The sequence below is a fragment of the Triticum urartu genome, chromosome 3A (genome assembly GCF_056163025.1).
Source record: "Triticum urartu cultivar PI428250 chromosome 3A, HENAU_Tu73, whole genome shotgun sequence".
NCBI classification, from domain to species: Eukaryota; Viridiplantae; Streptophyta; class Magnoliopsida; order Poales; family Poaceae; genus Triticum; species Triticum urartu.
The window spans coordinates 653,158,618-653,170,644 of record NC_141875.1 but is presented as its reverse complement, the minus strand read 5'-3'; the positions used below and the strand labels follow the sequence as shown (position 1 = coordinate 653,170,644).

Here is a 12,027-nt window from a genome sequence, read left to right as displayed (position 1 = left end):
AACAGTTCGTTCAATCCCCGTCTCTTCGTCTGCCAACACTGTTTGGCCATGCCGATGGGACGACGTGAGTGCCCCCCCCCGCCATTTCCTTCGTGAACATCACGTCCACCGGCGGAAGGGGCCAACAAGGACTTGAAGGACGGCCGCCGCCGTAGTCTAGGTTTAGGTCCAATCCTCACTTTTTTTATGAAAACTGACCGAAATGTAGTGAATATGCTCTGGTTTGTATAAATATCATTCGGGGTGCATGAATTTCGCCCGGGTAGTTGAAATGCCGTCTGAAATGTATGCAGATAATATTGTATGGCCGGCTGCCACATCGGTGTCCACGGACTGGCACCCCGACCCCCTTTGTCCGTGGACTGGTGCGGTGTCCGGTTTATGGGTCATCATTGAAGATGCCCTTAAGTTGTTATTATCTTCCAAATTTGTTTTCGGTAAATATGTACGTATATCAGGGACTGCATCGTTGGTAATCAGCGATGTGCACGCGCTGGTCGTATTAAACAGCGTAGGATAAGGCAAAATGTACGTCGGTGCCAGTGCCAATGACTCTCTCTATGATCATGTGATGTAAGGCCAACTTCACCGTGCGACCCCAAACGACGTCCGTTTTGTCCGGATTCTGTCCGTTTAGGTAGGGCGATGGGGTCGTGTCCGGGCGTATCCTGGGATGCGGTGGCCGTGCGCCCAGCGCGCGGCCCCATCCCTTTACCCCATCCTGTCCGTCAGGGCAAAAAATTCCCATATTTTCATCAAAACTAGTTTTACAACCCAAATATTTGTCTGAAAATTATAATAGTTTTACAACCAAATCGAAATTGTTTTGACTGAACATAAAATGGACCAATACATCTATTGGTTGCCAATGTGATCCCATACGTGCTCAACCAAGTCATTTTGAAGATTCAAATGAGTGTGCCAATCACGCATCTCACGGTGGAATTGGACAAACTGTTCAAATGTGGTCGGGTCTTGGTGCAGGGGCTCAATATTTTCACCTTGATAATCAAATCCTTGGTCGAAGATACTCTCATCACGCTCGTCGTCGATGATCATGTTGTGCATGATCACACAAGCAGTCATCACCTCCCAAATCTTCCTTTCATCCCATGACAGTGCAGGGTTTCGAACGATACCCCACCGGGATTGAAGCACACCAAAAGCACGTTCCACATCCTTTCTAACACTATCTTGCATTTGGGCAAATCTCTTTCTCTTCTCACCTTGGGGTTTCGAGATTGTTTTCACAAAAGTTGACCACTGAGGATATATACCATCTGCTAGATAGTATCCCTTGTTGTACTAGTGGCCGTTGATCTCAAAGTTGACAGGTGGGGAGTGGCCTTCTGCAAGCCTCGTGAAGACTGGAGAACGCTGCAGCATGTTGATATCATTGTGAGAACCTGCCATGCCAAAGAAAGAATGCCATATCCAAAGATACTGCGATGCCACCGCTTCTAATATGACAGTGCACCCGTTGACATGCCCCTTGTACTGGCCCTGCCAAGTAAATGGACAGTTCTTCCACTCACAGTGCATACAATCTATGCCGCCAAGCATGCCTGGAAAGCCTCTAGCTGCATTGGTCGCCAACAATCTCTTTGTATCAGTGGCAGTTGGCTGCCTCAAGTACTCTGGGCCAAACACCTCGATCACAGCCTGGAAAACTTGTACATTGACATCAGACATGTTGTCTCACTCATACACACATACTCATCCACCAGATCGCCTGGAATTCCATATGCAAGCATGCGGATGGCCGCGGTGCATTTCTGGTAAGAGGAGAATCCAAGCTTGCCAAGGGCATCCGTCTTGCACTCGAAGTATGGGTCATGAGCAACCACTCCCTCTCGGATATGATTGAACACATGCCTTGCCATTCGAAAATGGCGACGGAATTTATCCGGTTTGAAGAGCAGGATGTTGGCAAAGTAATCGGCATAGAGCAGGGCGTGGCCTCTCTCCCTGTTGCGGTTCAGGTTGGGAGCACGGCCAGGGACTGACCCCCTGTACCGAGGAAGCTGCCGTTGAATGTGGTCGTGAACGACCAGTGCAGCCACCACAAGATCTTCATCATCCAACGACGAATCATCCGATGAACAAAGGAAGTGATGGAAGAAAAACTCGTCTCCACGTCCATACCTTTGTGGGCAAAATGCCGAACACCTTGCGGTCGTGGTGGCGAAGAGGCCGCGATGATCACCTCGACACAGCAGGGGTGGTTGCCGGCCGGCTACTGGCTGCTCTTGAGCTCTCGTTGGAAGCTGCCGAGGCCGCCGTGCAACTTCGCCGGCGGTCGTCTCCCCTCTGCGACTGGCAAAGACGGCGACGGCCAAACTTCCGATCGACGACCAAAACTACGACCAAAGCGCGGGCGTGATGGCGGCCATGTCGAGACGTGGTTTGGTAGGGACGGTCGGGGGCTGCGCGGTGAGGAGGCGACCGGAGAATAGCGGCGGGGCGGGGCTGGAGAGAGAGGGTGGAAGCGTTGGGATTGGAGGGACTACTAGTGTCCCCGACAGGCGGGCCACCGGGGGGGGGGGGGGGGGACAAGGGCGTGCGTCCAGGCCGTCCGCGTGCGTCCGTTTCACACCAAACCGAGCGCAAGTTTGGGTCGGAGATGGGTCGAAAACGGACGGAATCCGGATATTTGTCCGTTTAAGGCCGCGTGCTGAGCCGCGCTATTTGTCCATTTTACCCCAAACAGACGCGCGTGAACAGTATAGAGTCGCGCGATGGAGTTGGCCTAACTAACATGATTCGGCCGACGGTTTTCTGTCCACCGGCCGGACACGATTCCCCCAGATGTTGGGACGTGGACTCTCAGTCTCTCATGAAGAATGCTCAAGACCTACGATACTATATACCACGACCACCATCCAGTGAGCATCACCGGCCGGGGGTTGGATAAGTTCGCTGCTGCGGCAACGCTTACCCATTCGATTCTTTCCCTAGCGCCTCGGTCATCTAGTCTAGTGAGTATCGAGAGCGAAACCTACACCGCTTTTCTATGGACGGCGTTCCTTCCATGGATGCCTCATCACCGGTCAAGTCATCGCGATCATTTCAAAGGCGGAATAAGGACAGAGAGCGAAGACTCATGGTCAATGTGTGTGTGTGCGCGCGCATTCACAAAAAGGAAAAATATGTGGATTTTTCCATTCGATCCGACTTTAACAAGTTTTTTTAACAGAGCAACGCACCAACAGGTGCCAATTTATATTCGGCTCATACACATAGTACATCAAGGGTTACAAGGACTACCAGAAAATGGGAAGGGAAGAAATAGCAGAATCTGAGAATGTAGAGCTGAATAGATGTCCTAGATGGTAGCAAGGGATCAAGAACCCCTACTAATGAACACCATGACCAACATGTGAAGGCAGCAAGAGGAGAAGAGCTACAATCTGTTCAGTAGCAGAAGAGGAAGTCAAGGCCTGGATTTGAACATTGATTTCTCCCTGATCAGAAAGAATTGAGATGAAGATCCCAACACCTGTAGCCACTTCTCCTTGTTGAAGGCCAGGGACTTTCTTTGTTCTAAAAGCTGCATCAGAAAAAACTTGGGGTCCAAAAATTAACAAATCAGATCTGATAGTATTACCTGGCAAAGGAATCTGATTGCTAACTGGGGATTGTGAAACCTGTTGCGGCTTATTTGAAAGATCTGAAAGGCCATCCTGAAAGTTCAAACTTAAAGCACCAGCAGCAACACTAACTTGATCAGGAAGGGCGTTGTTCTCTGAAACAGAAAATCATTTCGAGCTTTCCAAAGGCACCATAGAAAATTGAGAATATTTGAAATAGAGCCATGTGGGTGACCCATTTGAATAAGAGCAGTAAGCACGAACTGCATCGTCGAATGGCCTTGAAGTAAAACATCATATTTGAAAAAGCAAGGAAAGGGAAACCAAGCTGCACAAGCAAAGTGGCACAGGAAAAATAGATGAAACTCATCCTCCCGTTGACCACAAAGACAACAGGTTTGAGAAATATGAATTTTTTGGACTCACAGGTCAACTGAAAACAACCAGCCAAATAAAAATGAAAATGAAATGGAAGCATGCTTCGAATGTGCAATTAGTGTATATTAAATGTTAAGGGCATCTTCAAGGCTCTCCGCAAAAAAGGGCATCTTCAAGGTGGACCCGTAAACCTTCCGCATCCGTCTGAACCACGGAATACATCTAATGTGGGCCTGTATCAGTCGTCCGCACAAGAGTCCAGACGTGTTTTCTCTCACAAACCAGAGAAAAACACGGGAGCTTTGCAGGACTCCGGACACCCAAAACATAGGAATCCGACACCCTGGCCCACCCAAAACCATTTTCGGACCCCATGACTCTATCCTCTCGATTTTCTCGACTTCCTTCTTCCCCTCTTGCCTTCGGCGGCGCTCCATCACCCCGGACGCCATACCACAACCCTGCCGGAACTCTACACGTCCGTCACCTCCAGCGCTCCAGCAGGGCTCCACCCCGCTTCTCCTCTATCGTGGTTCAACCCTCCTTCGACTGCCCCACCAGGTACCATCTGCTACTGCTGTACTCACCATGCCCGACAACTGTTTGATAAATTGCCGGAGCTAAAACAGTTTTCCCTTCTTCTTTCTAGCAATGGATTCCGATTTGGAGTACATATACGAGCAGTATGTTGAGTCGTCCGATGACTCATCGGACAAGGAGGAGTACTCCGATGAGACGACGATGATGCAGGTGGTCCTTGAAGACGCGGAGCGTGCGAATGAGCATGTTCTCAATTTCTAGGGCTCGATCAAGGGACATCGCGTGCTCAACCGCAACAGGGCACGCGACCATTATTTGACACTGATGGCCATTTTCGACGGTGTTTTCGAATGAGCAAGACTGTCTTTGATCAGGCCCGTTGACAAGGGAGGCCAAATTGGCCGACCGCACAGGGCCCCAAAATTTTAGGGGCCCCAGTCCAGAAAATATTATATGTATATATGAGAAAAGGGCCCAGTAAACCAACACCCAGGCAGCCCATTCTAGCAACCAAATACATGCACGCATGCAGCCTCGCAGCCTGCCTGTTGGTTTGCCGTAACTCCCGATCGCATCGCACGCACATGTTCCAGTTTTATCCCTGGTTTAGCGATCCCTAGATCGAGGAGAGGTCTCTAGCAGTACAAGGGGCGGCTGGGCGACAGCAGCGGGCAGGCGAGGGCGGCAGGAGTAGGATACGTCAGTGGCGGAGGCACCGCCCGGCGACCCTGGGCACTTGCCCGGGCTCGCTGGTGCTCGACAGCAGCGATCGAGCGAATTAAGGGCTAATCATGTACGGCAGCTTGTTTTACCCGGGCAAAAGAAATTTTGGGCCTTCGTTTTTCACAGGTTCATGCAGTTCACGGCCCAAGACCAGTCTGCAGCCCAGCTTCTCTGGCCGAAACAACTTCTGTTTCACGAGGTGCATCGATCGCTCGAACTCCCTGACTACTTGTCTATCCGTTTCTCATGGGCGGCTAGCGCAGCCGCGCACGGGCTGGGTCACAGACCTAACCCTGCACGGCTAGACGCAGGGCCGGCGGCAAGCGGACAGCATCACGCCAGGCGCCCAGCCACCCAGGCAGTCTATTCTCCTTCCTCTCATTCGGCTTCGGCTTCGGCTTCCTTCGTTTTTCATTAGGCAGTCTACTTATATGTCTTTCTTTTGACAACAATGAACATGTGAGAGATGCTTTTGACCCTGTTGGAAGATATTACACAATGACATCTGGTATGGATAGCTTTCATTTTGTTTGCAACATGGCAAGTTTGCCTCAATTCAAGACTGGTTATATATCTTTTGGTATTAAGTCTGAACTTAATTAGGTGTATGAAATGGATATTGATATATATATATATATATATATATATATATATATATAAGTTCACTTTAAAATTAAATTTTGTGTGATTATTATTTTTATGTTTTCAATTTATTATAAATGTGGATTTCTGGTTCAGAAGCTTGGTGCTATATTATATGTTGTGTATCTGAATACCCATTTTTTTATTTTTAGATTATACACTTTGACTAAACTTGCCCAGGCTCCACAAAAGTTCTGGCTCCGCCACTGGATACGTGCGTACGCGGCCGCCGGCCGGCTACGCTCCACGGCGCCGTATTAGGTATTACAGCCGCTACGGCGCCTGCCGTTGTAAATCCTTTTAGAAGAAGCCCTATTTTATTTTGCTAGTGTAGACTCGTTTTTGTTAAACAATTTTTCACAATGTTACATCAAGGTGAAGTATGTTTTATGCAAGGTGAAATATTACACAGAATTTAAAATGATTCATATTATTTTTGTCTGTTTTATAAAACAGAAAGAATCATGCATAGAATGATTCTGGTGCTGAAAAGCATAGGAAGAAAACAAAACTATAAGCAGATGCTCGATCCAAAAAGGGTACTTTTGATAAATGTCCTCAAAGAATCTGATCGCAAAAAGGAGAAGATTAATTATGAAGATATGATCGAAGATTATACTTCTTTTAGTACAAATTAGGCCAGTCTATTGCTTCAGTACCATCTTTACTATTTTACAATTAGCATTTGGTATATTTTCTAAATATTGTATCAAATAACACATATTTGAAGTTACATAATTAAATGAGAGTATGCTTTACTTACATTAGTTCTTTAGGTATATGATTTATAAAAATTCAGGGCCCTACTTTTATTCTCGTCCCGGGCCCCCAAATTTCTGGAGACGGCCCTGTCTTTGATCGTTTGTACCATGTCTTCTGGTCCTATGATGACTACTTCATCCCAAAAAAGGACGTCGTGGGAACGATTGGCTTCTCTAGTTACCAGAAGTGTACGGACGCACTCCGGATGCTTGCATATGGTAGGGACGCTGATTTGTGGGTCGAGTACCTACGGATATTTGAGAGCACATGCAGAGATGCCATGGTCAGGTTTGCAATTGCCGTGGTCGAGGTGTTTGGACCTCATTACTTGAGAGAATCAACTGTGGCAGACACCAAGAGGCTCTTGGCAATCTTAGAAGCTAGAGGGTGGCCGGATTTGCTTGGATCTCTTGACTGCATGCATTGAAAATGAAATAACCGCCTGAAAGCTTTACAAGGGCAATATTAGGTTCGTGTTAAGAAGCCCACCATCATTTTTGAAGTAGTTGCATCACATGATCTTTGGATTTGGCACACTTTCTTTGGCATGTCCGGGTCTCACAATGACATCAATGTGCTACAGTGATCGCCGATGTTAGCAAGGCTGGCCGAAGGAAAAGGTTATCCTTGCCACTATATTGTCAATGGGCATGAGTGCAATATGGGCTACTATCTGGTCGACAATATCTGTCCTCCATGGGCTTCCTTTGTCAGTATCATCTCTAACCTAGATGGCCAGAAAAGGGCTCACTTTACCCAAAGACAAGAAACAGCTAGAAAGGATGTTGAGAGGGTATTTGAAGTTCTGCAGAGGCCATTTTGCAGTTGTTTGTGGACCTGCTAAACAATGGGATCCGGAGACCATGTGAAAGGTGATGACATGTTGTGTGATTATGCACAACATGACCGTCGAGGAAAAGGGCGACGACGTTGCCGCAACTCTGGAATTTGAGAACATGGATGATCCTATCCAATTTCCACACCAGAATCTGGCCACATTTGAAGAGTTTATTCAAATGCATCAACAAATCGGCATCGAGCAACTCACGAGCAACCGAAGGATGCTCTGATTGAGCATCAGTGGGTGGTTAAAGAGGAAAACAATGTTGGGATATAATATTTGAACTTTTGTAAATTTGAAGTACTGCTACATGCGGTTATTTGAACGCATGTACCCTTTGTATGCGGCTATTTGATCACACGGACTTAAAAAAAATCCGGATATATGCGGCTACGATTTGGATGATGGCCTCCCGCATCCATGTCCACGGACTGGTCCTCCTGTTCCTGGACGGATGCGGAAGAAAATTAGTGGGTTGCCGTTGAAGATGCCCTAAGAAGTGCAACTTCAAAGAGAAAAAAAATTACAACTGATTTTGCAAAAAAAAATCAATCATCTCACAAGAAATGAAAAAATAGACTGAAATGCCATGAAAGATTCACTCACGCCAACAAAAATTCAGTTGACTGATTCCGTTTCCCAATAATACCCACGGTTAAAGCGTCGGATAAGTCGAAGATGCTTTGATTCTCATCTTCACATGGAAAAGGTTTTCAGATTTTTGAGCCGACGGCTACGACATGGCTGCATGCACTTGCTAGTGGGCGTCTGTGTCTCTAGCCCTATCGTTAGTTTAGTTTCTGGAAACGTCTTGTTTCCTCATTCGCGACTCGTGCACGTGCAACTAGCCTGCGTCCATTGATTGATTGATACTCCATCCGTATCAAAATATAAGAGTTTTTAGAGGCTAGAATGTCTAATATTTTGGTACAGACGTAGTATCATGTTGCCATTGGTACATAAAAGCTCTTACAACACATGGGCAGCTAAAAGCTTAGACGTGATCAGACTATTCCGACTGAAAAACAAAGTAATCGTTAGTCCATAGTCAGGATACAAGATAAAATACCCTAAAAAAAGGATACAAGATGAAATTAACCTGATAGTCTTAGCTAGTCACAGGTTCAGGCTAGTACAGCCAGCTCTTGCTTATTTTGTTATTTCTCTTCCTTAGCCTCAACACCATGTATGTTAAGTTGTTAAGCGTCGTCCCCAGTGCAACTGTGGCTTGTAAGATGCATCATAGACGTACAGAACCTACATTAACTACACGAGGTGGTGCTGGATGATTCACAGGGGATAGAGAGGAATCAGGAACCTGATGAGGATAACATTCGGAGCGCATACAGAATATCCGAAGCGACGGTCTTCTCTTTGTGATCTGGAAAGGGCGAGAGGGCGGCAAAGAACCTTGGCAAGCATGTGCTCGTGCATACGTGTATTTTTGTCACAAGACCAACCGTATATTATCTTGGTGCACTGCTAGTCTGCTAGAAGCAATCATACAGACCACAAACCAGCTTAGGTTTCGTTGGGTGACACCTCCTCGTGCCACTTTACTTAGCACTGGACCCTCCCAAAGCACGGGAATCTCTTGTCAGTGACACCTCCCAGATCCACTTTGCCAGAGCTACATTTCCTTGGGTGCACGCATGTTCATTATCCTATCCTATGGCATCACAAAGCCAAGAAGTGACATGGAATGGAATACTCTTCAGTCTGTCTGCCTATCTCACGCACTAACCAGTATAAATGGGGTAGCTACCCCTTCGTCATTCCAGCATCGCAAAGCAAAGGCACACACAACACAAGTGCTTAGCCACAAAGCTTAGGCAGAATCAAACACAGTGCAATGGAGGGAACCATGAAGAACGGCGCCAGGGCGAAAGGGGAAGGTGGCGATGGCCTACTCCAAGTACGCCGGCAAGGCCCAGGCCAAGCCTGCCCCTAGCGTCACTACAGCACACGCCTACCAGCCCAGGTACCCTTCTTCCATCGACGCCACCGTGAGCGCCCCCTACGCCGCCGCCGGTGATGTCGACGAGAGGGTCACGGCGTTCATACTGTCCGTCCGAGAGCGCTTCAAAAACGAGCAGAAGATGATGAGTTAGTTGAGCTCCATCATGGCCGGTCAGGTCGGTCCAGGCTCCGGGAGAGGTTTTATATTTGATGGAACATCTTCTGGGTAGCCATGGATACATACATGTGTCTAAGTGGTATACCATGTACTTTTCCCTTTTTTCCCTCCTTTTGCAACTTCACTTTGTCCATAAGAGTGGGAAGAATGGGATAATAACATAATCCCCATTTCTGAAAATATGCTCGGATGTCAATATGATCCTTCATCAAAGTTGAGTTTGTGTGTTGTTCATTTTTGTTGCCCGACAGTTCATCTCGACCGTGTAAAGGATCTTAAAATTTCAGTTCATTTTTGGATGTCGAAAACTCCTTTACAAGTGGCGTAACAAAATAGTAAAAAAATCATTTACAAACATTCCATCTTGTTTTTGCTTGAAACTGTAAAAATAAGCAATCGTCTGGTTCCCATCCAACTCCACCGTTTGGAGGAAGCACCATACTTAAACCAGATTTTTAATATAAAACTTGGCTTGTATATTTCAATGATGGGCTTCGTCAAATTGCCCTAGGTCTTCGTGAGCAAGCAAGTTGAATGCACACCCACTTAGATTTTTTTGTTGAGCTTTCATACACTTATAGCTCTTGTGCATTCGTTGCATGATAATCCCTAGTAACTCACATTGATATCTATTGATGTGCATCTCCATAGCCCATTGATACGCCTAGTTGATGTGAGACTATCTTTCTCTTTTTTTGCCTTCTCCACAATCACCATTCTAGTTCACTTATAGTGTTATGTTCATGGCCCGCGCTCATATATTGCGTGAAAGTTGAAAAAGTTTGAGAATACTAAAGTATGAAACAATTGCTTGGCTAGTCATCGGGATTGTGCATGATTGAAGCATTTTGTGTGAAGAAAATGAAGCATAGCCAAACTATATGATTTTATAGGGATGAGCTTTCTTTAGCTATGTTATTTTGAGAAAACATAATTGCTTGGTTAGCATGCTTGAAATATTATTATTTTTATGTCAATATTAAACTTTTGTCTTGAATCTTTCGGATCTGAACATTCATGCCACAATAAAGAAAATTACATTGAAAAATATGTTAGGTATCATTCCACATCAAAAATTCTGTTTTTATCATTTATCTATTCGAGGACGAGCAGGAATTAAGCTTGGGGATGTTTGATACGTCTCCAACGTATCTATAATTTTTTATTGTTCCATGCTATTATATTATCTGTTTTGGATGTTTAATGGGCTTTAATATGCTCTTTTATATTATTTTTGGGACGAACCTATTAATCGAAGGCCCAATGCCAGTTTCTGTTTTTTTGCCTATTTTAGTGTTTTGCAAAAACGGAATACCAAACGGAATGAAACCTTCGTGATGATCTTTTTTGGAACTAAAGCAATCCAGAAGACTTGGAGTTGAAGTCTGGAACTCCGTGAGGCGGCCACGAGGCAGGAGGGCGCGCCCAAGGGGGTAGGCGCGCGCCCCCACCCTCATGGGCCCCACGGAGCTCAACCGACGTACTTCTTTCGCCTATATATACTCTTATACCCTAAAAACATCAAGGGGAGCCGCGAAACCACTTTTCCACCGCCGCAACCTTCTGTACCCGTGAGATCCCATCTTGGGGCCTTTTTCGGTGATCTACCGGAGGGGGAATCGATCACGGAGGGCTTCTACATCAACACCATAGCCTCTCCGATGATGTGTGAGTAGTTTACCACAGACCTTCGGGTCCATAATTATTAGATAGATGGCTTCTTCTCTCTCTTTGGTTCTCAATACAAAGTTCTTCTCGATGTTCTTGGAGATCTATTCGATGTAATAATTTTTGTTGTGTGTTTGCCGAGATCCGATGAATTGTGGATTTATGACCAAGTTTATCTATGAGTAATATTTGGTTCTTCTCCGAATTCTTATATGTATGGTTTGATATCTTTGCAAGTCTCTTCGAATTATCAGTTTAGTTTGGCCTACTAGATTGATCTTTCTTGCAATGGGAGAAATGCTTAGCTTTGGATTCAATCTTGCGGTGTCCTTTCCCAGTGACAGTAGGGGCAGCAAGGCACATATTATATTGTTGCCATTGAGGATAAAAAAATGGGGTTTATATCATATTGCTTGAGTTATCCCTCTACATCATGTCATCTTGCTTAATGCATTACTCTGTTCTTATGGACTTAAAACTCTAGATGCATACTGGATAGCGGTCGATGTGTGGAGTAATAGTAGTAGATGCAGAATCGTTTCAGTCTACTTGACACAGACGTCATGCCTATATTCATGATCATTGCCTAGATATTCTCATAACTATGCGCTCTTCTATCAATTGCTCGGCAGTAATTTGTTCACCCACCGTAATATATGCAATCTTGAGAGAAGCCAGTAGTGAAACCTATGCCCCTCAGGTTTATTTTCCATCATATAATCTTCTATTTTACATCATATAAGTTT

At 45.7% G+C, this 12,027-nt stretch overlaps 1 protein-coding gene across 1 annotated transcript; it reads right to left on the bottom strand.

The window, feature by feature from the left end:
- Positions 1 to 1,305: 1,305 nt before the first annotated feature.
- On the bottom strand, positions 1,306 to 1,692 carry LOC147981111 (uncharacterized). Its single transcript, XM_087515870.1, has one exon. The coding sequence runs from the start codon at positions 1,690 to 1,692 to the stop codon at positions 1,306 to 1,308; it is 387 nt and encodes a 128-aa protein (XP_087371996.1).
- Between the last annotated feature and the right edge of the window lie 10,335 nt (positions 1,693 to 12,027).

Bases quoted from the DNA above. Each gene is read 5' to 3' on its own strand.
- LOC147981111 (XM_087515870.1), bottom strand. From the start codon at position 1,692: ATGTCTGATGTCAATGTACAAGTTTTCCAGGCTGTGATCGAGGTGTTT.